Source organism: Plectropomus leopardus, chromosome 9, assembly GCF_026936395.1.
Source record: "Plectropomus leopardus strain MGB_pleo_1.0 chromosome 9, ASM2693639v1, whole genome shotgun sequence".
NCBI lineage: Eukaryota > Metazoa > Chordata > Actinopteri > Perciformes > Serranidae > Plectropomus > Plectropomus leopardus.
The window spans coordinates 8,252,790-8,280,646 of NC_142184.1; the positions used below are offsets into that span (position 1 = coordinate 8,252,790).

Consider the following 27,857-nt stretch of genomic DNA (forward strand, 5'->3'; position numbering starts at 1 on the left):
TATGGTGCGGATATGTACAGGAGACACTTTGTAGGTATAAAAAATTGGCTGGATTTCAAAAGTAAGTCATGGTGGATTCTAGCAAACACCATTAGAAGCACAAGGAGAGGAAAGAGGAGCCGGATTTTTTGTGCAGTATCCATCTCATGTACTTCCATTTGAATGTATGATCTAGTTTAGGCAACTATGACAAAAGCAGGAATTCACTGATTTATCGGCTGCACATCGGTATTGGACGTCATTCGCCTTGTTGGCTGTCATCATCGATGGGCGGATAAACAAATATGTATGATTGAATTCTTAAGAATATTCAATGGTCGAACAATGAAGGACTACATGACTTTAAGACAGTTATGTTAAATTTTTATAATGATGATATCTTTGTTTTTCCTGGCACAATGGGGAGATAAATGACAACAAAAAAACTACGGAAAAAAATAAATAAATCAATTAGTTTTATCAGCTGATTGTTATATAAAGTATTGGTATCAGCCCAGAATTTGTCAATCGGTGCATCCGTACTTTTATTTAATAAAGGCATTTAAACACAAGACGCGTCCCTTGTTTCCTTCCAGCTTTCTCTAGATTTGTTCATCCCTTCTAATAAAGAGCAGCATCTATTTTGTACTATTACTAGTTTCAAGAAGCTATCCTGTTTTACAGCTTTTCATCATTTAAAACCATTTTAAGCTGAAGGTTAGCCATGTCTCCCGGCTGCTTAGAAATACAAAATCCTTTACAATGATGTCTTGTTCACATCGTGCCCAAATTAAGTTACTCCCTCACAGCCACCAGAGGGCCTTCAAAATACCAAGAAAAAAAGGTAAAGGTTTTGGAAGAACCGTTTTAACCTTTTGCACATCAGTCAAATCATTTTGCACATAATTTGACATCAGTCAACTTTGTTTTATCTTCTTCTTTCATCAGCCATATCGTTCTTGGTTACAGCAATTAAAAATATATTTTTTGTTTTGCAGTGAGATAAACTACACTGAGCAGAGAAAATCAAACCCTTAGTGCTTTAAAAGGGCATCACCAAATCTCATGCAAAGTCACAAATTCATTAGTTCAGTCCCTGCTGAACAATACAACACGAACGGGAAAAAACGTACACGATAAGAATTGTCGGCCACAAAAACACTTCCTCTTCTTAGCCCCTTAAACCCCCTTGATCTGTTTAAATCCTCAAAGATAAAACATACAGAACCACCCATGGAAACCGCTCCCCAAAGCAACAGGTGCAATATATTTTTTCATACCGGTGTTGCGTGTCAAAAAGCCTTTGAGGATATAGTTACTTCCAGACAGTGAGCGAGCCACAGGAAGTCTTCTCACACGCGACGATTTAGAGTTGAAATTTAGAGTCCTTTAGGGCCGGTCGGTAAAAGCTGCCCTCAGGTCTCCCTTCATTTCCTCGATGGCCACAAAGGGAGACCATCAAGCAGCTCTGGGCTCGCATTGTGAAGGCGCTGATGTCAGAAGGACCTCGTCTCTGTGCAGCGACCTATGATGTATAGGTTACCTACATTATTCTGCAAACCTGCAGTTCCTTCCTCCAAGACTGAGAGGCGAGAGAAACAGTCTCAAGGTCGAAATTAACAACAAACATGTACGTCAGCATTATTCATCATAGCAATCAAAACTGAACTTTGAAGAAAATTGTGCAGCTGTGTGTAAAAAGGGGCATCAGCGACTACACTGTGTGAGAAAACTGTTCTTCCATGTAGATAAAACCATGATGACATTATTTTATCATGCTTTTTGAGCATCGATTTTATCTTTTTCCTTTGAGTCATGGTTAAGAGTCAATTATATTGCGATATTTCTAAGCTATATCTTTTAACTCCTCAAAAGCACTTCATTAACGCTATGATTTGGGAGACAGAATCAAACAGTACAGTTTTTTTTTCTTACTAAATTCCCTCTTTGATGTGACAACATTGTATAAATGACTATTGGTACTTTGAAAAAGAAATAACTCAATTCCATTTTTGATCAATAATCATTAGTAACGTAGATAAAATGACTAAGTGGGTAAATGCAAGTATTAAAATAAGTAGCACTCTGTGATAAAATAAAAGTATGTCACTTTACTGTAATGCAGCCTTTAAAATGCAGAAAAAACACCATTTATTCAATATCACAATATAACAAAATCCAATATCAAAGACGATATATTGCCTCATATCTCGGCACAATATAATATCTTTATGTGACCCAGCCAATATCATTTTCAATGACAAGCCTTTGCACAATGAGTTTCAGCTCCTCCCCTCTAGAAACAGGTTTTTAGTCTCAAAGTGTAAAATCAAGCGCTATTTAAAAAAAACCACTTTTGTTCCAGCTGCCATCACACTGATAAACAAGCTGTGGAGAAATTGCAGCCTTTATTTATGATTTATTTATTCATAGCTTTCATTTTAGTGTTTGGTTATTATTGGTATTTATATATTTAACATTTTGTTTAGCACTGGGGCGCTTTTATTGTTTTATCGTTAACCGTCTTGTCATGTTTTATCCAGTATGTTGTAAGTAGTGTCTGAAACTGTCAATGGATGCCTTAAACTTTTGACCGCAAACCAAACCTACATATTAGGTTAATAAAGTAACCAGAATCTGAAAACAACTAACTATCTGTAGTGCAGTGCACTGCAGAGACTGCAGTGTGAAGAATAAGCCAAATTTGTAAAGTAATTTTATCTGCTGGCACTTCAGGGCAGTGAGAAAAGACTTTGGTTTAAGGGGGTTTTCATACAAGCTGACCTGGACGACAGCAGCAAGACTGCATGGTTTTGGGAGGGACCAGAGATGACGAGTAGGAAAGAGTGATGATGCAAAAAAAAGAAAGCAAAAGAAAGCAAGACTCAACATCTTGCATTTTGACACAAGACGCTGTCAGCCTGACGTTCTCATAATTCTCATAACACCTGACTCCCTCCCCAAACCATCTGCTCTATAGGCTCCTTTCTGTTTCCGTCTTGCGCTGTCTGAAACATCACAATCAAACCTTACTGTGTGTGAGATTTCATACCTTTTTGATACTCTGTGCAACATTTCTTCCTCCTTTACTTGTGCACTTTAACAAATAAATAAAAATAATGCACATTTCCTTCTCATATTCTGCTGCTGCACACAAAGCAGCTCTGCAACGTTTGATTACTAAAATTAACACCAGTGCCAAGAAGAAAAAATAAAAAGACTGACTACAGGGACCTTTTGATATAATTTCAGACTAAAATAACTTGAATGTGCGACAATATTTAAATCTTTTCCCAGAACTCAGTAGAAGGAGCTCAAAAGGTGCACTTGAAGGAAACCACTGGTGGATTCAACGAGCCTTTTGTTTCCTCTGCAGAGCATGTTTTGACATGTCACAGCAGGAAAAGGACAGGTGCGAATAGTAAAATTAATGATGACTGTCCTAGTATGGTGCATTCTGGCTAACGGGCACACTTTAGTGGCTTACTGGGACATTTGAACAGAACAGAGACTATAGGTGTGTTTACACAGACCTTAATATTTGACTATTATTCCAAATATGACAATATCCTGAATACAAAATTCAACAATGTAAAAAAACATATTCTCATGGGATACTTGGGCTTTTTCTGAATGCAGAATTTTCTGATTAAGACATGCGGGATATGCCCGTATTGTTCAGATTTTAGGAGCATTTGTTGGATGTGACACACGACTCCTTGCCTGTTTATGCGTTGTGCACAAATCAACAGTTTGCAAAGCCCCAAAAATCCTCACGTTTTTGGTACAAATGAGAAACGCATCCCCTTTTAAACATTATAAAAGACTTGTATATCAACAAGTATTTGGATATGCACAAATATCGCAATGCCGACTTTTTCAAGAAGATACAACGTCAGAAAGACGTTGGACTCTTATGTCAGACAGACGCTAAATCTTGATTGAAATGAAGTTAGAATTTTACATTGTGTGGATGTCAACATTAAGTCATTTTGCAGACGTTGGGTTTTGTTCCTTATACCTTATGAATTAATGTCGTTATTCTACATCAAAGTGACATTGGCATGAGATGTTTGGAAGACATTGAATTTTGGTTACATAACAACACAACTTAAAACCAACAAATATCAACGTCATCTGTCTTCAGTATTCTACATGAAATCAATGGTGGCGTTAAACATTGTCCTAACATTGAATTTTGGTCACCAGACACCACAAACTAAATTAAACCAAATATTGACATCTGACAATGCCAATGGTCAGCTGGGTGATTGAAACAATCAAAGATGGAGGCTTTGTTTGCATGGTTGAACAAGTCCGCCTCCGGTGAAAAACTTCAACTTCACTGAAAAAATCAATTTTGAAAAAAAAAAGCAGTAAAAATTGCACAAGCAGCTCCTGATGTCCAATTTTCGATATTTTGATGTGATGAACAACATGTTGGGGCACACTGATCAGAATACGCACGGCTGCTTGTAAACGGGAAATATTCACTTAAACCGCCTTGCAACGGCTCGGTTGCGATATTGTCTTTTTGGAATAAGGGCAAAAAAACGGAACATTTTGTACATGAAAACGTAGCCGATGTAAATGTTAACACCTGTGCTTCTCTTACTATGACAACTTAATGTGTCTGCCGTGAAAAAAGGCCCCAAGATTTGCATCTTAGCTTTGTGTCATTCAGATATATCCACTTATGTGCAAGTACAACTTGTGTTTCAAGGTATAAAATGACAGACGACTTGGTGAAATGGTATAATAAACAAAAACACAATCTACACACACACACCCTTTAAATTAGATTTCAATTGTTTCAAATGATAAATGTACTGTGTTTAACTACAGAGTTACATTTCCCCCTGCTGGTAAATCCTTTGCTCTGCAGCTGCAACTGAAAAATCATAACTGTGTTTGAGTGTGTGAGCCACCTGAGACAAGTCTCTCAAAAAGCTGCTCCAGCATCACCGCAGATCAGGTGTCGAAGACCCCAAGTAAGTTTTGAGGTCTGAGATGTTGGATTTGATGAGCTTGGCCGGGATGGTCGGCATGTTGAGCCTCTGATACGCGGCAAACCTGTGACAGCCTCCAAAAGAGTAGTAGTAGTTTCCACACTCGCTGCCTTTGATCCAGAGCACATCGATGGGAGGAACAACACTGATGTCTGCTGTCTCCTGGAAGGAAAGATATTCATACAGCAAGTTTAGAGAAAAAAAGATTGCAAATAATGTCTTTAAAAAATTGTATATTTCAAAAGTGATGCTCACACAGAATTGCATCACTAAAATCTAGTATTTTATTCTGAAATGGGCAATTCTGCGTAGTGAGTACATACAGGCGTATTTTGATGCTGATACTTTTGTACTTAAGTTAGATTTTGAATGCAGGACTTCTACGTTACAGAGTGTTTTTACATCGTGGTATTTCTACTTTTACTTAACTCTTTGACACATGGATCGTCTTCACTTTTCTTGGGCTGCACTCAAATGCCTTTCATAAGTTTGTAATTATTTGAACCTCGAGCAAATTGTTGTAACGTCTTTCAAAAACACAAAACGTCACAAATTGCAAGAAATCAGTAAATTTAGAAAATTCCATTGAAAAAAAGGGAAAATGTGTTATATGTCATTTTTTTTAAATACAATTCAAATTGTAAGCATTTTATTTTGTTTTTTTTCTTTTTTAAAAAATAATTTCTCATTTTTATCTAATAAGGGTCAAGAATGTAATAAGAGTCAAATATTTTTTTCTAAATATGCTCTTCCAAACCGTTGATTTGGCTTTCTATGGTAAGCTAGGATAATGAAACTAAAATTGACCATTTTCTGCTATATATAGATATACCGGAGTGATCATGATCATGAATGATCATTCATTGTTATTAAATGATACATTTAATTTTATCCATTATATCTATGGTGAAAAAAATCGTAAGTTTGATTTTTTTACCGTCTAAAACCAGGTTTTACCAAATGGTTGAGTTGGCCTTTTATGGTAAAAGGAGTGATGCTAAGATACATTTTTTAATTAAACAAAAAAGGGATGAATATTCACTATTGTTAATACCATATCTTTATTGTTAGTCCATTACAAATTTGGTGAAAGAAGATTTAAGTATGATATTTTCACTGTTTCTGAGACATTTTCAAAGTCCTGTAATGGTTAATATGTGTGGAAATAATACTGGTTATACTGGAAATTGCTTATGTTGGTACACAAACATTTTTCAAGAATTATAACAGTAAATGATTTTAAATTCTGATTTTTTTTTCTCTGTTTTATCATTACCATAAATGGCCATCTCAATAGTTTGGTAAAGGCCTTTATTTAAAAAATGATGGGGTATGTTAAAAAAATAAATAAATAAAACAATGATTCTTGTTATTACAGCCCAAAGGACATAAAAAAGCAAATATTTTTTTCCCATTATTATTATTTTTTTGTTTTTTGTTGTTGCACATTGCCTTCTTCCCATGTTTTCAAATAAATGAAGCAACTTTGGTTTCAAATAGTTCAGTGAAGATGTGAATACTTCTTCCACCTCTACGTGTAGTGTTTGTTTTTACTCATTCACAGCAGTGTTGTAGGCCATCTAATTTGCCAACTTAAAATGAGTCTCATTAACAGTTAAACACTGAAAAATGTTACCTTTATTGTGTCCATCAGACTCTGAACTTTCTGCTCGTCCAGCTCCGGAGGGATCGGTCTGATGATGACCTGCATTGGGATGTTATGAACCTCCTCGAGGCCGTCCGAGTGAATCGACCTGTTGCTTTCAACGTCCGCCGCGTCGCACTGAGTGGACATATTTCTTACATATAAAACCGAGAGTTTCACCTGAGTTTTAGCGCCGTGCCACAAGCGAAACATTTAATAAACGACACCGTCGGACAACAGCGTCCTGTTTGAGTTTTTCTTCACTTCCTGGATGCCGTTCTGTTTACGTAATGCGTAACGGCTTTAAAGGAAGGTTCTCATTGGTCCGCCGCGCTGTCAATCATAATATAAGCTACAACGCCCACCGTGGTCGGTCAGTGTTAGCATACTTGGCATTTAAATTACTAAATTAAGTAAAACTTCGTGTTTGTTTCGTTAAAATTTCGGATAAAATGTTCTTAGACTGTCATTTGCTTTATGTTTTCAGAGAAACTATTATAATGTGTGAGCTACGACACTGCGGTTAATAAGTTATTTTAATTAGCAAAGTAGTTAACGGTTAGCATAATTAGTGTAACATTAGCTTAGCTCCGTTTTTAGCCACCTGAGGGCAACACAAGCAAGCGAGACGTTAAAGTTGTTAGCAAAAAGTTATTTACACACCCAGAAGCTCTGAAGCGACGGTGTTGGAATCGTGTTTGTGTGCACCTGATGAATGTGAGTCCACAATTCAGTCTTTTTAAGCTCTACTTTGGTCTCCACCAATTCCTTTGGAGGATATCTGTCTTGTTAGCAGCTAAATGCTTCATGTTTACCAGCTGGTTTATAACAAAGTCTATTTTCTCTTGTTGTAAGTGCTGTTTGATGCTGAGCAGGTAGTGTACAACTTGTTTTCCTGAAGCTAGCTGCTTGTTGCAGGAAAATAAAAATGATGAGAGCAGCAAAAATTACCAAAAACAATAAAGATGCATTAGGGTTGCAATAGTATGAGATTTTATTTATTTTTTTACTACTTTTTATTCATTTTCAACAAGTTTGATGCAGTCATACAGTGCAGTCATTATGTTTACAGATGCAACTCAAATAAGAATAATAATGATAATAATCGTCATAATAATTATTATTATAATAACTTCATTTTTTAAAGCACCTTTAAAAACAATTGTTTACAAAGTGCTTTGAAAGACAAAGCAAAGGCAGGAACTCATGGAATAATAAAAATAAATAACACGCATCCCAAACAGAGAAAGTTCTCGAGCAGTCAAATAAAAAGGCAAGAACAAAATGCACAAAAGGTCAACAAGAATAAAGCAAATAAAATGAGTAAAAGTAATAATACAAGCAGATCATTAAAATGCAGTTAAAGTACAGAATGAAAAAAAAGTTTTAGAAAATGCAAGAATAAATGCACTAAAAGACGATAAAAATAATGTAAGAAGTAATATAACAAGACGATATCACATCAGTGGGGATAAAACTATTGTTCACACCATTCTCAGATGTACGGAAAATACACATTAACAAAGGTATGAAATAACAGGTGCACATTTAGTTAGAAATTTATCTGTTTTTAGATGCAGTCTAGCAGTTACATTTTCCATATAAAAGACATCCTTATTTTCTCCCTGCATTGTATTACAGTGGGTGGCTGTGGCCTTAGCCAGGAGACTGTGATCATATTCTTAGCAATTAAAAGGAGGATTTGCAATAATGCTGTCTGGTTGTTGTTCTCTGCATCCCATGGTAGTGTTCCAACAGTATGAGATTTTTATGGTAAGATAACTGTTTAAAAAAATATTAGGGTTTCACGGTACTACATAATTATTATCAATTACAATGACCCTCAAATCAGTGATAACAGAATTATTATTATTATTATTATTATTTTTGTGTTTGGTTAAATGAACATTTTATGACCTGCTGTGTTTTGACAGTTAATTAGGTGGATTTACCAGTTAGATGGGTAGGTTACTGTTTAAGAAGCGGGTAAACTATATTCCAATTTTTGGATGATAGGTGGGCATACAGTAAATGGCCAGTAATAGAGGTGGTGATACCCCATACACCTGTGTTAACTCCCACTACAACACTGACTAGGGTTGGGTGATTGAGCTTTAAATATAATATCATGATATTTTTAGGCTATATCGCAATACACAGTATATATCTTAATACTTTGAAATCTCCTTTAAACTACTGTAAACAACTAAAATAAAAAGATTATTCAATGAACTACGGTTACAAATAAAGTAGCTACTGCCATAAAATAAAGTTACATAAACTAATGTATAATAAGTGCATTAAAATACTTTAACAAATTAATAATTTTTATACCATGGTATACCTTGAATTATGGTTGCAAAGATATTCCGGTTTTGAGGTATTTAGTTACGATATTGGAAAAAAGAATGCAGCTGGATTAAGAGTCTCACCTTTATTTGAGTTATTTTGAAATGGGAGACTTTTGACACACACTTTCATTTTAAACAAATGGTTTCAATAATTATAATAAAATGTTTGTTCAGCCAAACCTAACCCTTCAATTTTCCTTCCTTTAAGAGACTGATAATAATAGTAATTCTGTAATATCACAAAACCGCAATATTTTCTGAGATGGTTATCGTACCATGAGAATCTCATACTGTTACAACCCAACCTTGAATATGGTGTAACGCTGCAACCCCCGTTGTAAGCCGCACAGCTAAACAAAGAGCTGAAACTCTCCATAAAAATCCATAAAGCTGAAGGGAGCTCCAGATAATAATTCTCAGTGGGCTCATCACTACAAGTGACCCCTTTCACATCGTCATTTAGTACAAAAATATCAATTATCGCCGTTTTAAATATGCTTGCCTCTATTTCTTTTATATCCCCATAGGAATAGTGGGTAACTACTGTATAACAGTACAGTGAGCAACTGAATGTTATGTCTGTAATCAGTTGTGCAAAGTCACTAATTACATTTAGTGAAGTACAGTCCTCCAAAATATGCAACCTTTAAATGCTGTTGATATTGGCTTTGTTCCCTCTCGGTTTGAAATCCCACAGGCTCTATTTCTGTAAATAAAAAATTTGCTATTTCATCCTTTCAATATGCTGCTTTCTTTTCTACTGACCGTTTTAATAAAAATAATAATAATAATAATAATAATAATATCTTGGATGTATATAGTGCCTTTCACTATACCCAAGGAGGCTTTACACAATTAAATAAAAACAGAAATAAAACCCAATGTAAAGCGTTTTTATTACACCAAATAATGATGAAATATTTAATGTGAGTTTGTCATATGGGTTATGAATGAACTAAAATATTCTTTTTGATTGCAGAAAAATCATTCACAGACAAAGAAACATCTAGTTTGTCGTCCTACATGGTGACATTTTATGTGTTTAGGTCAATCAGACCTCTAATGAACAAACTGTTATTGACAAAAGTTTACACCAATCCATAGATACAGAGCTTGTTTAACACTCTGTAGAACAGCTGGAGTGTCTGAGACCTCAAACACAAGTAATGTGTCATTTTCTGTGTGGGACTTCTGAAACATGTCATCAAATCATGTAAATAAGGTATTCTAACATAATGAGAAAAATGTATGAAGTATCAAGCTGAAATAACAGTGTTAATGTTTTTTTAACTGTCAAACATAACATTAAGGTCTGCATCTTAACATGTAAACATGTATTGGAGGTAGCTGTTGTAGTATTTCATAGCACGCATATGTAGTACCAAACACAAACTTTACCCCTTGTTGTTCGATAACTTATTCATTTCATGGCCAAACTGTTTCTCATTAAAATTCACTCGAGCAATTAGTCATGCAGTTGAAAAGAGTCGCTACAAGCCCAGAATCCTTTGGTGACAATAGTTTTTAATGAGGTCAGTGTTTTGTATTGTCGACTGTTGCGTGATATAGGCTTCCTCCATCAAAGTGCACTACTTAGTGTTATTCTATTTTTGCAGGGATTTCAAAGAGCCAGCCAGGTTGCTGTGGTTACAAAAAGGACGTCTGGGCCCGCAGCTTTGCACAGGTAAGTGGAAAGCTTCAAAGATCTGTGGCAGTGGAGCGGAAACAGAACTATTGTTGTTTTCTCCAACCCACAGCTACAGCATCTTCTAATGAGACAATTAAAAATGATTTCTTGGACAGTAGAGGCAGGCCATTATATTGAATTATTACAAATACTTTGAACTACAATGGCAGCGCCTTTTATGTTGATTAATTGGTCACACGGGGATCAGTTACAACATGAAGGAGGTCTATATATAGTGTGTCATCATTTACAATGGTATCAGTACATTTATATATCATTGTGGAAAAAAACTGAACTCCCTGTAATTTAGGTGCTGCAGTGAATGTAATAAACTTTTTCGCCTCATTGTCAAGTGATAGTTTTGCCATAACAGCCTTAATCTGATTCTAATTTCCCCAAAAGCAGTTTATCTTTGAAAGGCACCTCACATTTCTCCTTTTTTTTCTTTAAAAGCAATTTAGTAGGCACCCACATAAAACTGAACAACTGAAAAACTCCAATTAGACTGCAATATGCTGACATGGATCGTGCAGCTGGCTGCATGACTTGGTGTTTCTGTTTGAATAACTACAGTATAGTAAATATGTATGGTGACATATCCCCTCTGGGCATTCACCACTTTATACAATGTCAATTTCAAATCGCTTCTTTGCTGTCAATCAGAAGCCACTTCATCACGCACCAAAAGAAACCAGCGCCACATGAAGAGAAGAGAGCCTGTCAGTCAAAGCATATAGACATGTAAATCATCTCCGGTGCTGAGGTGTGTTTGCAGTCCCACTACACTCTGCGTGACCCTCTGCTGTCACAGCAGGATTGTATTCTAGTCACTAACATATCTCAATTACTTAGATTGAGTTAGTCACACAGGTACAGCAGCAGGTCATGGAAGAACAGTTCCCACATAATGATTTGCTGTTAATATTAGATTTCAATCCCTGTGGGATTGTCACACTTAGAGCAGCTGGAGAAAATTACCTGCCAGCTTTCCGACAGGGAAGTGAGCTATATTTATTTATACCTTCTCCTTTTCTTTTTTTTTTTTTTTACACGTTGACATGCTTTTAAAGTGATAATTATTCTGACGGCGATTTTCAGTCTTCAAACTATAGCTTTGTGATAGATGAATGTGTCTGAAATCATGACACGGTTTAGCAACAGTGGATGTGTTTGCGGCTGAATGTGTGGCTGATTTGTTCACTGATGTTGATTATTCACTGGTGGCTCTCGACGCTTAAATGTACGAAATTATTTTCTGCACTATCTCCTTCTAGTACAGCTGCCCAGAACAGGATTTCTGTTTAATGATCTTCCTTGCCTTGAAATAAATTTGCTCACCCAGAGAGAGAAGTGGTGCTTTGGAGTGAGGTTATTTAGATGTGGATTAAGCTGTAGTCTGTCTTTCCATTTGTAAATAAAAACAGAAGCACTATAACATTTTTTTCAGCTTAAATACAAGCATAGAAAGCCACAAAAGCATTGTGAAAATTATCTTAATTATCTTTTAAACAAATGATAAATATCACATCTGTAATTCCTTTGTTATCCTTGTTTCTGCATGTATTGTATATGAAGAGAAAAAAGGAGCTATTTAAGGAGTGCCCTCCTTGACTTTTGCTTGAGTGCTGATGACAAGTTGGATATCTTAGATGCATAAAAATGCGATTTTGACACGACTTCAAAAAGAGAAGCATACGGATGAGGTGGACCCTCTGCCAACAGAGAGACGAGGAAACAGATGGGTTTTACACAAACAGCACAAACATCAAGAACACTGAGTTAAAGAGCTTGGCAGTCTCACTTGATGAAACAGTGAGGAATGGAGGCGCTTTTAATGAGCATCTCTCCTGTGATGCAGAATGTGAAAAGACAAACTGTTAGCTCTTAAAGGGGCAGTTACAGTTGGTTGGCCCTGACTGGTTGAACCAAATGGTTTTACGAACCTCTTGTTGAGCGACTTTGGTCCGTATGTGTGCAGATGGTTATAACATGGAGAGAATAAAATGGCCCAGAGCAGAATATCTCCTTCAGTTGAATGATCCAGTTGAATCGATGGCACCATGGTCAACAAACAAAGGTTGTTGTTGTTGGACTGGTAATGCTGGCAGTTGGTGATTAGCCAACAGATGGCGCCAGATGTATGCGAAGGGTCAGCGCGAAGGCCGGCACCAGTTCAAGGAGTGTTGAGTTGAGTAATGATAGTTTTTTATATTGAGATATGTTCTTTGTCACCTGTGAGCAACTGAAACACACAAACTACTTTTTTAAATAGGGATTTGGAAGTAGACGGCAAACTCCATTACGAATATATTATTTACTACATTGTTGTCAACTGTATTTTTTAAAAGTAATTGATTAATTGACTACACTATAAAATGTCACAAAAAGTGAAAAAAATACCCAGTGCAAGTTCATGGAGCTCACAAAATGTCTTTAGAAGAACTTAAAATTATATAAAAGCAGCAAATACTCACATTTGAGAAGCCAGAGCCAGAAAATATTGAGGACTGTTGCTTGATTAAGCACTTGAAATGATAAATTGTTTATCAGAATCATTGCAGATTAATTATCTCTTGATTGTCTTATCGATTCATTTACTAATTATTTTAGCTCTACGGTCATCTTATAACAATAGAGTTAATGCTGCATTCATGTACTCCTCGGATGGTCCCATTTCTTGAGTTGGTTTTCCTTCTTCCAGTTACATGGACAACAATAAATGGTAACAACTTATTACCATTTTACAAATTACACTTGAGAAAAAAAAAATGGCAAGTTTATTGCCATTAACCAAACATTTTTCTTTCACCATATTTCTATATACGTGGCATCAGCTCAGCAGCTTGAGTACCAGCTTTTCAGGTTTTCATTCTAATTTCAAAGAAAGTTCACGTGAATTTTCCCAGTCAGGAACTAATTTTTCTGACATTCACCACATGAATGTGAGGTAATTTATCTGTGCATGATTGCAGATCAGAATTTGTATGAACTCTATTGGGCTGAAACTAACAAACATTTACATTGTTGATGATTAGTCTGTAGATGATTTTTTCAATTTAAACTTCAGAAAATAGTGCGCATCCTATTTACAACCCTTCTGTCCAAATCCCCAAATTAGTTCACTATCACATAAGATGAAATAAACCAGCAAATAGTCACATTTTAGAAGCTGGAACCAGAGAAATGTTTTCAATTTTGCCCTAACAATCACTTGATTATCAAAATTGCTGCTTATTAACTAATCAATTGATTCACTTATTGGTTCAGCTCTAAAATAGCATGTTGCTTCCAGTGTAATGTGTGAGCAACGAAAAGACACCAGTTGCAACTCAAATACTTTTAACTATTGAACTTAAAATGGATAATACCCATTATGAATATTGTTTTTTTTCTCCTTATTCCATTTTTTTGCAAGTACAGTTTTCCTATAAATACTGTGATACTCAAATTTTTCTTTCTCCAAGTTCGTGTTGTAACATAGCTCTATTATCTGCTGCTATAGGTAGAAATATGCAGTCACCTCCCTGTAACCGCTAACCCAGTTATATCCTCTCTCAGACACTCGCTCAGAAGACGGTGGTGTTCTTTGGGTCAATATCTTTGAAGTGATAGTGTAGTGCGCTCAATTTTGCAGGTTGTTTTCAATAATTTAACTGATGTTCTTTGAGTGTGTGTGGCGGCGGGAGGCTGTCGAGCTGTAGGATATGTATGAAGGGGCCACGTCCCCCTTCCCTGCCTCACAAAGCTGATCACTCATAGCTGCTGTACAGCTCACCCACGGGTGATGTAATTGGATTGCATGGGTCCCCATTTTACAGTCCATTGCCATATAATGACATCAGTTATTTACTTTCATCATAAAATCTGATAAGGGACAACATCTGCCAGGGTAAAGTTTGAGTGAGTACCGCTCATGAATGTAGATGCACGGTCTGCAACATGCTGATCTGCAGCACTGTGAGCTGTTTGCTGCTGCATGCACAAAAACAAGACTTGGTTGTGAACTTGTCATTTCACTCTAAGAAAAATGCAACATGTGAGAACAGATTTATTTAGTTTATCTTCAGTAACATAACAAGAAGCATGTAACAGCAGCAATGGCAGCTTTCACACACCGAGGAGATGAGAGTGCAGCAAAGTGTCTTGTTTCTAAGTCCCTGCTCTGCTCTGCTCTGCCTGCTGTCTCATTATACTGCTGCTGTGCTGCTGGAGGACACTGAAGGACACAAGCGATTGAATTCAAGTGTTGTATATTCCCTGGAAACCAATCAAGAAAAGCCCCAGAATAATAATCCCTGTCCGCTGTCATGATTCATTTTTATTTTGTTCCATATTTTTCTCTGGCTTTTGAGTCACTCAGAAAGAGTAGTCCCAGCATAAAATCAATGTTCCATTAAAATTTAATGACCAGGAAGGGCTTAATAGTGGTGGAACAGATGCCTCTGCTTTTGATAACGCCGACATCTCAGGAACTCTTATTCAAAGCCGTATTGGTGTTGTCAGGTCCTCTGACCGTTCCTGTTCACAGCCGCTGTGAAAAACAAAGGATATCGGCATTTTTGTGCCTCGTAGCGGTGAAATTAAAAGTTAGTAAATTGACAGTAAAGCTCGTAAAATTCATCAAACATTGACAGAGGAGGCTACAGCTGATGGCACATTATAGCCATAACTATAATTACTCACTGTGTTAATGTTGACTAAGGGCTATTCCAACCAGATTCGAGATTTGCCATTTTCCTCACTCTGTTTTATTAGATATGAGAAAAAAAGGTGTAGAAATATATAAAAACATGAACAGGTTGGGCTGTCAATGAACACCTGCAGCGTGTGTGTGTGTGTGTGTGTGCATGTTTTCTCAGTGACACAAATAACAAAAAAACACCCTTTTCTTCTTTAATTAAATCACATTTGACAATTTAAAAAGAAACAAGATTGGACTTGCAGGTTCCTTGTGCTATTGTTTTTATTAACGTTATCATTGCTATTGTTGTCATCATTATTAATTGTAGCAGAACAAGATAAATCAAAACACCCCTCAGCAATCATGGCTTAAGTTTCTTCATACTCAGCTGGAACAGAGAGATAGAAAGAGAGGAAGAGAGCAAGAGAGAGAGAGAGAGAGAAAGAAAGTGGAAAATCTTAATCAGTTTTTTTTTCTTTGAGGACCATATGGAAGGTTTCAAGCAGCCAACCATATGTTGAAGGCTTTTGTCATGGAAATCATACTTTTTGGCACTTTTTCATTGCGCAGCCAAGCCGGGCACATTAATAAAAGAAAACAAGAACAGAAAAAAATCATACAGAACATGATCAAATCTTTGAGAACACACAGAGTTTGAAGGTTTTTTTGTCTGTAACTTACAACAGATAGCTTTTTAATCAAGACACTCCCTGATTCACATGGCCACCCAGACTGCAATTGGTACCTGTATTTGTATTTCCTTTTTAATAAAAAAAAAACATGAATAGAAAAAGAGCAATTAAATGTCTACATGCATTGTCATATTATTGCTGTGATATATTTACAGATATATTTACAAAATCATCAAAGAGGAACAATGTTTCCCTACATCTAAATTCACAAGTTTCCAATCAAATTGTGCCTCCTTTTCTGCAATTAATATTTTCTCCGAGGACAATCTGTAATGCTGCCAGTTTTAGATACAAGCCTACAGTACATTTCCAATTGATGTTTTTAATGATCTCAGTGCTTTTATGTGCCTCATTAAAACACAGTCCCCAGGTTTTGGAGATGCATTACATCTCTGTCCCACAGTAAAACATTAAACATATAAAAAAGAATCTATAGGAAGTAGAGATTTCCGCATTAGTTCAATAATACAGCGACGTGCCAAACTGGGTGTTCTGCAAGTTAATCAGGAGACAGGTGGTTTGGATGCTCTCATGCGGTGATTCATCTGTAGCACTTAGACAACCATTGACAGGATGATGGTGAAAAAGGGCGGACGAATGGAGCCGAAACTCCTCTTTTCTTTTCGTCTCTCCTCAGTTTTTGTGTTTTGTTTTGTTTTTAGGGCGAGCTCAGCATTACAGCGATCGTGTCATCCATTTGGAATATGCAAATAGCTGACAGTGCATTTGCCTGCTGGTGCTTGACCTTCCCCTTGGAGGTCGCTCACCGACTCAATTACGCTCCCTATCTGCAGTCTGTCTGCAAACACCTGTTATCCTCCCACACTCCACCACCCTCCGCCAATCCCACTTCAGCACATCTCATCCTTGGTGCGTCTGTTTAGAGGCAGTTGCGACGGGATGAGGACGGCTGATAGGAGGAGGGAAGCGAGGCAGGGACAAATGATGGGGGAGTTAGAAGTGCATTACATTGCATCGTTTTATTACAACAGTTGTGAAAACTTTATCTACCCAGACAGCTCACGTCAAGATCACTTCTATAAGTGCTGATTAGGACGCAATGCATTCTCTTTTTTGATACCTCGGAGATTCACTTAGCTTATTTTACCTTCACAGAATAATTTGGGAGCTGTAGTGACTTTTAATTTAACCATATTTTAATGTTTTGTTATGCCAGTGACCTAAATTAGAATTATTGTAATCCTGTAATCCTATTGTGTAACCTTCCAGCATTTCAGTCAAATCACACCTGCCTTTCAGCTGCCAGAAGAGATTTATTTTTACCTGGTTGCTTTTAAAATAAGAGTTAAAATGATAATTATATGATAGAATAGCAGCCTTTTCCAGTCGAATTAACACTTGTAGCAGATTTGGACTTACTGTATAAAGGATTGAGTGTTGCTCATAGTTACTGCATCACTATAATTATTGCTTTTACACCTTTGAAACCTTGGTGTAACTAGATTACACCTACATTGTTATGTAATGGATAGTTTTTTTCATGGCGTTGTGTGCATGCACATCACCATCGCCAATTCTGGGAATTATTTATTGCCTGAGATTTAAAGACAAAAAGGTCCAAAAAATCTCCAGTCACAAGGAGACGGGGGGCTTTTTGGAAACAGCAAAATGGAGAATTTTTTTAGTGTTTCATTTTCATCGTTTCTTTTTATTGCCCTAAATCGACTGAAAACAGGACAGCTGTGATTGTTATACATGTCAGTTGCTGTGTCAGTAGTTATTGCCACGAAAAAACAAAATTCTGCATTCATTCGTTTGAAGTCTCCTAACACTGGTACTGTACATTGTTCCTCTTTAAAAAACTAAGTCCCATGGACTCTCTACAGTTTTCATGCATATAAACATTTTCTTTGAAGATCAGCAGCATCTTACAAGGTCAATGGATGTTCATTTTTTAAATTATAAACAATAAATAAATACATGATAATTAACAAATAAGCAAGTCTTCAATAAATACACAAAAATAAGGTAAATAAATAAATACATAAATAGGTAGATAAATAAAGTATTTACATGATAAATAGATGGTATGCATCTAAACCGTGGGCGGAGCTTTGAGCGACATATAAAACAGACAAACAGAATAATTTTGACTGTCACTTTGTAACTGAGGGTGTGTGAGTCCATACCTTCACTCTGAGGTAACACTGGCGGAGGGGGAGCACCTCAAACACTGGGTGAAGATTGCTCTTTAAGACTGGACGATGCACCATAAAGGCAGCAAAGTTTATGCAAGCCACCATGGTGGAGGAAGAACAACGAGAGTTTTCATTGCTATAGACAAGTCAACCGCACATGGCACTTATAACAATAGATCATTTGGTCTGGCTCCCAGTGTTTTTGTCCGAGTCTGTACATCAGGGTGAGACTATGAATTTGATGTGTGATAACCTGTTCAACAGGCCTGTTAGACGTTTTAAAATCTTGCAGAATTGAATTGAATGACCTATGGCCTATGATCGTGTATAGCTTATTTAAATTTGCTCTTTTTTTGAATACCCACAGTTACAAAGATGCTTTAGATCAACAAGGGATAATAAGCACAAAAAAATAAATTTAGAAAAATCAAATAGAAAAATAACATCCGTTGAATTGAAACATTGGTGTGGAAAAAAGGGGTTTGTCTTTTTACCTTTTAAAATGATCTCCCTTTTTTGCAAATACTGTCATAGTTCACATTTTCATAAAAAGTTCATGTTGGCAGTTGCAAAAGAATTCAATTCTTAGCAAATAAAAAGCAGCATAAAAATACAAGAGGTCATTTTGTCTCTAAAAAACAAAAGAACACTGTTAGTCCTTTTTTATGTTTTTTTTGTCATTTTCTCATTACTATTTGCTATAAAATATCAGGAATCTAAATATTATTACTATTGATATCAATATCATTATAGTCATTGATAAAAATTCACATGCCAGGCCTCATATATAATTGTGTGTGTAAGTGTGTTTGAGTGTGTTGGTGTGCACACGTGCGTACATTTGTGTGTATGTGTTTGTGTGTGTGTGTTTGTGTGTGTGTTTGCATACATGTCTGTGTGAGTGTGTGTGTGTGTGTGTGTGTGTGTGTGTGTGTGTGTGTGTGTGTGTGTGTTTACATGTGCCCACGTCCGTACGAGCACACGTTGCTTAATTGTGTACAACTATCATCTACAGTCTCTATTTGGGGGAAGGTTGTTTGATTGTATGTTTCTGTGGACGATTAGCTACTGTGCAGGGAAAAAATCCAGCATCTTTTGAAATTGTCTTTGCCATAATCATTAGAGTTTCTTCACGTAATCTCAGTGAAAATATTGCTTTCTAAAAAAAGGGAAGAAAAAAGGCATGGAGGGCAGAGTGAACAGGGTTATTGGTTGTGAACCTACAACAGGGGTTCAAAATTTTGCTTTTTTCTCGTGGTTAATTTTCTGATCCAGAGTCGTCTTCGTCCGCAGAGCCCTTGAAGCAAGCTGACTCATAGTGCTTGTTCAGGTAGGACTTGAGAGCGAAGGTCTTATTGCAGCGCTTGCATCTGTAGTGCTTGAAGGCAGAGTGTGTTTGCATGTGGGCGCGGAGGTTTGAACGGTCAGCAAAGGCTTTGCCACAGTGTGCGCAGGCAAAGGGCTTCTCCCCCGTGTGCGAGCGCATGTGACCTTGAAGGAGCCACGGCCGGCTGAAGGCCTTGCTGCACACGTCGCACTTGTGCTTGAGGTCGTGGGTGAGGATGTGCATGGCCAACGCTGGCATAGACACGTACACTTTATTACAGGTGGGACACTTGCGGGCCATCTTGCTGTCCAGGCTGCGGTGCGTCTGCTTGTGTCTGCTGAGGTTGGAGGAAGTGGCGTACGTCTTGCCGCACTCGTTGCAGGTGTGGCGAGCCGTGCCAGCTCCCCTCTCCTGAGCCCCGCCGTTGGCACTGCTGCTTCTTGAGCCCCCTCCACGACTCTCTGTGTCTCCCTTCCGCCTCGAGCGCCCGTCAGAGATGAAGAAGGCATCCATGGTGTAACCCTCGGCCAGTGCCTCCGATTCACCACTGTAGAAGCCGCTGGCTGTCATGCCAGACTGGGGGCTGTCGGGGTGCTTCAGGTCGGGGTCACAGTACTCCTCTCCACTGCTCACCTGGGTGTAAAGGGGGTCTGACACCGGCGAGGCCAGCTTGTGCTCCATCTTCTTCTCCCCCTGGTATACAGATGGCGTGATGTAATCCTGGATGTAGCCTGGGTAAGAGACACACGCAAACACAGTTGGCCAGGGGTTGTGATGGATAAGGACACAGTGACATGCTGGTGATTACATGATTATCATCTTGGATGATTGCCCTTTGTAAAATGGCGAAAGAGTGAGTGGCAGCACAGGGCTAATTGCATTTTTTTACAGAACTCACAGGTTATACACACAATAGTGCAGTGATGCAGGGAAAAATTATGCACTTAGCTGCGTTATTTTACAGTGAGAATGAGCGCTAGATAATAGCTCATCAAAGACGACTACTGTGTAAGGTGATGCATATTGACGCCCCTCTCAAAGAAAGTGGCCTCACTGATTAGACCTCCTTTTCTTAATTTTTCTCAGTTCTCTTTGGCTGTGGCCTGTCTCCATGTTTCACCTCTAAACCTCAACCTGAACCCTTTAAACACTGGAGAGATATCCACCTTTCTGTGCATCTTTCTTAAACCTTTGAACCCAGAACAAATTTGTTTGATTTCTTTAAAAAACATGCGACAAAGGCAATGAGCAACTTGGTAAGAAATGTTCCACAAATCGGAAACAATTAATAGATTAAAATATCATTTTTAAAACAAGCTTGAAAAAAAAAATGTAAAGAGAAAAATAAATAAAGCTGAGGAAAAACTATTCTTATAATTTTCATATAATGTTATGTCCTTGTTCTATTTTTTTTCTTTTTTTACTCGTTTTCAAGTAATTCTCTTGTAGGTTTTTACTAATGTCTTGCAAAATTTTAGGTTGCTTTTTCTTTCGTGGCCAAGTCATCTTCCCATGTTTTTTAAAAGAAATCAAGGCAGTTTGCTCAGGTGTCAAAGGGCTAAATAACTAATTTATCCATTTATTTTATTATGTGTATTGTGACAACATCTTTTTTCTTTTATTATGAGTGGCCTAACAAAAATAAGAACACCCAAAACAGGTTGCATGTCTAATTTTATTTTTCCTTCCTGTTTTAATTACTGTTTGTTTTTTGCTGCAAACAAAAGCATTTTTGGTTTTGGACCAGATGAACGTGTTACATACTGCTGCTTGCATCCTGTAGGATTTCATGCTACATCTTGAAGCACGTTTAAACATGATGCAGCAAAGCACAAAGCATCACGAGTGATTTAAAATGCCTCGAGTTGTACAGAGCATGATTTCAGAGAGATATATTTTTGTTGGCATCATTCATGTCTTTCCTTTTTGCTCTGAAGCAGCCCAGTGCCAGAGGAGCTAAAAGGCTTGCTGGCAGCTAAATGCATCCAAACAGAACTCAATACATTCTTACGCTGTGAGCTCAGGAGCTGAATTAATACTAAATGCATTTTACCTCCAGGGTTGATATCGGTTGAACATATGAGTACAAATATAAAAAGTGGTGAAATTTCTTTCCTGGGAGAAATAGTGCCTAACTGCAGAAAAAAAGCCATTCCCAAGCACTGTGTGCAGCAAGCAGTGGAAATTAGGTATTGACTGCTTTTTAATGAAATTCAAAGTTTTGAAGTGATCAATAGACTATCATATGTAAAACAGCACAGCTGTTAGAGAAGATAGAAATAGTGCAAGGAACAGATCAAGTATCTGCGACACACACACAATAATAGTTTATTGAGCACTGTGTGCTTGAGGCCCGATAATGTGAGACTCGTTGTTTGTGAAGTGGGGTCACCTGTCTGCAGCAGCGAGCACACTGGAGCGCCTTCAAGAAACAGGCCATTAAGAAATCAGCTGAAGTGCTCTCTTACTACGGCGTCTCCATTCCCAAGGGTTTCTGTTCACACACCCACTCTGTCAAAGACATGACCATGACACCCGGGGACAGGGAAACACCAGGCCTGTGCACACATTATTATGCTGCACTGCATGGGATCACTGTCTTCAACTACGCAGATGGTGTTTGTCCAGGAGAGAGAGCAACATAACCTCACAAAAACACAATTTAAAAACAGAAGAAATATTTATCTTTTTTTAAAATATTATATATAATATTGCAACTTCAACTATTATTTCTAGTTACATCCACCTGTTTCATAGTCCCACTATTTCTCAATAAAGCTTCAGGGCCTCTGCACTACATACGACAACATGGCCCTTATTTTTTTTATTTATTTATTTTTCTTCAACAAAACATACTGTATCAGTGTAAGCATAGCTGTTTACTATATCTCAATTATCCAAGGTCAGACACGGAGCTCATCATTTAGGACTCGCGCTGTATCAGCCTTTACAGCTCATAGGCTCGTTTCTCTAATGCAAAGTAAGCATGTAATTAATGGACCCTCTCAGCCACCCCTCTTTGTTGTTCGACAGACACTCAAGTCAAATGTCTCCACAATGGGGGGAAAGAAAATCTCCTGGCACGGCAGAAGTGCTGATGTTAGGTATTTCAGCCACGCTGTGAATTCTTTCATTTTGCTCCTCTTTTTTGGACTCGGCTTGAAAAGATTCTTTTGTTCAAATTAAAAGCCTTTTGTAGACACCAGTGTAGGGCCTTATCATTCTCTTCTTCTTTTTAATGTAATGCTTATTTTTCATGGTGTTAAACAATAGATTCAGGGACAATAGAGGGTGACAATAATTACATATACACAGATTATTTAATTATGATATACATTTTTGCAGCAAGAAATGTTAAAAAACATTTATTAAAAGCTGCAAAATATTTATGGTAAATACATAGAAAATGCATGTTTTATGTATTCTTTACCCAGTTAGTTACTTCTGATTTAGCAAACCAGCCCAGACATTTTTAATTCCACTAATCCTGATCCACCTCAAATTTACTGAGCCTTGTTATTGACACGGTTGAATAACAGGTGGGCATCATCACAACATTTCGCTGTGGACTGCGAAGCCTCCCTCGCTGTGAAAACATCCCAACAAATCACAACAAAGACACACATATGGCCCTCTAAACGTGGCCACAAAATGGAAGCGGCAGGCTTAAAGCAGAGTGTGAAAGTGAAGGTCGCCTCTCAGCGCTGACTGGAGCCGACTGTGACCGGTCCGTGTGTTGACCACAGTGCAGTTATGTGCCTTTCTTCATGTTTACTGTACAACCTCCGTCACGTGATCAGCCTCATTGCTGCCCCAAGCATTTTTGTCTCCTTTTTCTCCTTCCCTCCGCTATCCCTTCAGCTCCGGCTCCCCACCTCCCTCCCGGCTGCACTGTACAGTGTGTTGATGTCTCTTGTGGCGGCGATAGGCCTGCATGGCTGAAACTCTAACCCTTGCTAGTTTTAAAATGCCCGGAAGGAAGAGAAAGATGTAGTGGAGCGATGGGGGTGGGGAGACTGTGCATGCTCCATTTGGATGGGAAGAGGGGGGCAAGGGAGGATCGGACCGTGATGGGAACTCAAGGACAATAACAGCTAAGGACAAATGTATCATCCGATACTCATCTCTCATATTCATGAATTTTTTAGTTCACATGATGACCAGATAGAGTCAGCGTATGTGTGTTCAGCCACCACAGGGTTGGTGCAGTCATACAAATACGTAACTGGAGCTTCTCCCGATTATCCACACGTTTGGTTCCCTATTTACATAAGCTAATCCGTGGCTGTGACCTGAATTGTGTCTGTCCTTCACTGGAGTCAAAAAACAAAAGTCTGGGAGCAGGGTGATGGGGGTGGGGTGCCGCTGGAGAGGATTATTAAGGATACTGATGCAAAAATCAGCTGGCTGCGTGTAACATCTCACATTAATTTACACACTACAAGCACAGCTGAAGCGAGAGAAAATCTCACAGCGACACAAAAACAAAAGAGAATGCCATCTGTGCTAAGTGTGGAAATGTCAGGCATGCTGAAATCAGCACCAGAGCTGTCTACAGGCAGGAGTGCTAGCACATCTTAAACTGGAGCGGGGCAGACTGGAGGCATGTTAACTCACCATTCTCACTGAGACGAACCCCAAGGCTGGTCACCGAGTCTGTGATGGAGCGTGCAAAAGTGAACGAGTCGTCCAGGTGGTGATGATGATTGGAAGTGGCCACATTGGACGAAGAGAAATCATCAAGCTTGATCTTCTTCACCAAAAATGAGCGGGGCATGTTTCAATGGATAAAAACACAGAGCTGAGAAAAACGCATGAGAGAAAATGAGAGACCCTCTGAGGAAGCACACGAGCAGAGCTGGCTTGACGGTAATCCTTGCGGTTAATGTGAAGACAACGGCCAAAAACATAAGATAAGAAAGAAAATGGAAACCAGTGGAGAACAAGGCTGACGGCAATGCTGTGTGATACTCTCTGGCTCCCCCAGCTTCCCCCAGAAAAATAAAAAAATAAAAAATAAAGCGATCCTGTTCAGCACTGGATAGCTCCTGTGATGCAGCAGGCTTAAGGGACCAGTGAGGAAGAGAAGAGATGGAGACAGACAGAGAGAGGAGGGAGAGAGAGAGACTGTCAGACTAGCTGAGATCAGCAATCACGCCAGCCTTTATATGGGGCACAGGCAGTGGAAGATCAGGTGGTGCTGCGAAATGGAGCTGCTTAGCTTTAATCCATCAAATGTCCCCGGGGACACACATCAAATTACTACTGAACCGTCTGTGCATTCGCACACAGACAGAGGAGAAAGAACACAGCCAGACCCCCACTGCCCCCACTGCTGCTCCCCCCTTCTCCTCCCCTCCCTCTTTCACCCCGCTTATGCTCCATGCTCGGAGGAGGAGTAAAAGAGGAGGGCAGACAATGGAGATGTGGATGAGAGCACACTCAGTGTCCTGTCCCCCATTGTTTTCAGATGAAGTGGCACAGTTTATGTTTGCCTTGTACAGGCGCTGCCTCCCTCATGTCATCTCTGTTACCTCAAACAGCCTCAAATGTTTCCGTCCCTTTGACACACTGCACTGTACTAGCATGCTGAGAGCACACGTACAGTACAGAGGAGGTTATCTGAGCGTCTGCGAGTGCTGGACCTTTTTTTTTTTTAAAGCTGCACTGGATTCCAGCACTGCTGATGAGCCGGGCTTCGGGGAAGTACTAGTGCTACACTGCTCAGCTTGTCTCTCTCCCTCCCCATTACCGCTGCACAGATGTGTGTCCTGCCATGCGTGGCAGTGAATTATCTGATTAATTAATTACATCTTTTTTGATTAGGGTGAAATCTAGAATTAGATCCGTGCTTGCTAAATTGGCTATATATCTCTGGGTTGGTTTGGTATTTGTGTGGACTTGTTAGCTCAGTCATTTTATGTTACATTATGCATCATATTTTCATCATTGGAGCTCAACATTTGCTGTTCACTTGTCAGAGTGAATGCAAGTGAAATATTTATACAGAAAAACTGAAAGTCGTGGTTGTTTCTGAAAGTAGCAGTGAAGTGTTTTCAAGTGAAACAGAAATGGTGCACCTGTTTGATTCAGCTTCAACAGGAAACACTTGTCACAGCACTTGCTTGATTAATTAATGTCTCACACCATTAAATCAACACATTTAATGACTATTAAGGGAAAACTATCACTTCTATTTCTGTGATATCACACATTGTATCAGTAGAAGTGTAGGCATCAGAAAAAAAATGTTAACTCTTTTCTGTTCTATTTTGCATCTATTTTGTTGTGTGTTTGAGCAACAATGTTGGTAAAAAAAAAGCATTATTTAATTTATTGAGTGGTGATTATTATAATGATCATGTATGTAATAGGTGTTATGGCTAGTACAGTTAATTTGCCAGTTATTTGTTTTATTAGTTGTTTGTCTGTAGTGAAAATGGCCACTACAATTCTCCAAAAACCCAAATTAACCTTGTTAAATTCCTCAATTGGGGATTCAGCAGGTCAAAACCTAAATAAATTAAATTAACAGCCAAATAAAATAGAGGAAAATAGAATAAATGCAGATGTTTGAGATGCTGTAACCGAAGGGCATATTTGAATGATTGTGGTCCTAATGAATAGGTTATCAAAATTATTGCAATCAATTAATTTTCAGCATATTATTAATTAGAAATCTTTTAACAGTCAAAATACCTTTCTGTTTAGTACAATAAGTCATTAGTGCTGTTAGATTGATAATTTTATTTTTTAATGGATTTGTAAAAAGTCCCATTCAACCCTGAAAAAACATGTTTCCAGTGTTCACAAAAAAAATCAAGACCACTTGTAGCTTCAAAATGTTAGCCATTATGCTTCTTCACCAAAGATAAAAGGCTCATCCTATAACTTTAAAAATTTGAATTTCATGTTTGATGGGCTCCTAAAATTGTGTTTGAATGTGTTTGAAGGTGCCATAGATTTCTCCAGACGTTTAGGGGTGCCCCCTGGCCGCGGTCGCTCTAAATCCTCCCCGCCACTAACAGTGACCCTGCAGCTCGCTTGTGGCAGGCTTCAAGAGGGGAAGGTGTTAAATCAGGGAGGTCAGGATTTATCACACATATGTGATTGTACATTACAGCACAAGTTCACATTGCTGTCACCACGCCAAGCGTGTAGTGCAGATGCAAGGACGAGAAAGGTCAGGGGAAGAATCATTGTCTCAGATGATGAGCTGTGGTGAGGGGCTATTGTTTTTGTGCTAAAATACCTTTTTTAATAAAAGCACTTTTGTATGAGTCACCTTTGGAAAGCATTATTTTAATAAGCATCAATTCTGGCTCTTTAATTGTCTTATTGTACCACAAATACTTCATTTATCAAGCCTTTAACATTAGCTTCTTGTGTTTGGGTTGTTGCAAAGATCATGATTTGTTCATGAGCACAAAAAGTCTTTGTTGCTTCTGAATTATTATTTATTCCACAGAGCGGAGAGGTTAAATGAACAATGAACCCTCCTTGACTCATATTTAGCTTTTCCAGCAGCTTCTCAAACCCGACTCCTCTTGAACTACAGCTCACCTCTGAAGCAGAAGCTCTCATTATTCTGCTCTTTGTACAGTGCACCGGAGCACAGCCGGTTTACCTCTTTAAAGCAAAAACATGGCCACGCTCAATATGGCGATTTTGTGGAAACATTGAGGTGGTGGTAGTAGGACTGGGCAACAATTTAATTAAAGGCTGCAACTAATACTATTAGTAACTATTAGTATTAGTATTAGTATCAGTATTTACAGTAACAGTATTATCGATTAATTGTTTAGTCCAGTAATTCCAAACCTTTTTCCTTCAGGAACCCTTTTTTATGATTGCTAAACTGATGACCCCTGACTAATTGACATATTTTATGTTTTTTTCATATTATATATTCATTGCTTAACAACAACATAACAGCTGATAAACTGTACAATTACCCCAAAATAATGTATGCAATAACAGTTTTTGTAAAACGAGTGATTTAGGTTAATTTTGAGCCAATTATTTTCAATAAACAGTAAATCAGGGATCACTTGGAACCAGAGGTAAAATCTTGGTAAAGTCTTGTTTTATTCCACCAGAAGTCCAAAACGGAAACATTTTCAGCATGCATGATATACTGAAGAAAAAAAAGATGCAATCCTCTCAGCTGAGATGGGCTTTTTTCTATTTTTGCTTAATTTCTTCCCAGCAAAAAACATATTTAAATTACTTTTAATTATTAATAAAACATAACAGGAGTTTGTCTCTCTTCAGATTATTTTTCAGTTGATCAACAAATTAATTTACTCTTTGTTAATTATTTGTTT

The 27,857-nt window shown here is 38.0% G+C and overlaps 2 protein-coding genes and 1 long non-coding RNA gene across 3 annotated transcripts in view; 1 reads left to right on the top strand and 2 right to left on the bottom strand.

Moving 5' to 3' along the window:
* Positions 1–2,106: 2,106 nt before the first annotated feature.
* On the bottom strand, positions 2,107–6,912 carry srxn1 (sulfiredoxin 1 homolog (S. cerevisiae)). Its single transcript, XM_042492096.2, has 2 exons — positions 6,625–6,912; positions 2,107–5,150 (listed from the first exon to the last, which is right to left on the bottom strand). Exons 1-2 carry the CDS (start codon positions 6,844–6,846, stop codon positions 4,941–4,943), a joined length of 432 nt encoding a protein of 143 aa, XP_042348030.2. The 5' UTR covers positions 6,847–6,912; the 3' UTR covers positions 2,107–4,940.
* A 79-nt stretch (positions 6,913–6,991) lies between these two features.
* The window catches only part of LOC148188677 (uncharacterized), a 37,457-nt gene continuing 16,591 nt past the window's right edge, over positions 6,992–27,857 (top strand). The window contains exons 1-2 of the long non-coding RNA XR_015777332.1: positions 6,992–7,350; positions 10,601–10,668. This is a non-coding gene — a long non-coding RNA (uncharacterized LOC148188677). The remainder of the gene's footprint in view (positions 7,351–10,600; positions 10,669–27,857) is intronic.
* Positions 15,617–27,629, bottom strand: scrt2 (scratch family zinc finger 2). Its single transcript, XM_042492336.2, has 2 exons — positions 24,148–27,629; positions 15,617–20,261 (listed from the first exon to the last, which is right to left on the bottom strand). The coding sequence occupies exons 1-2, from the start codon at positions 24,305–24,307 to the stop codon at positions 19,462–19,464; spliced, it is 960 nt and encodes a 319-aa protein (XP_042348270.1). The 5' UTR covers positions 24,308–27,629; the 3' UTR covers positions 15,617–19,461.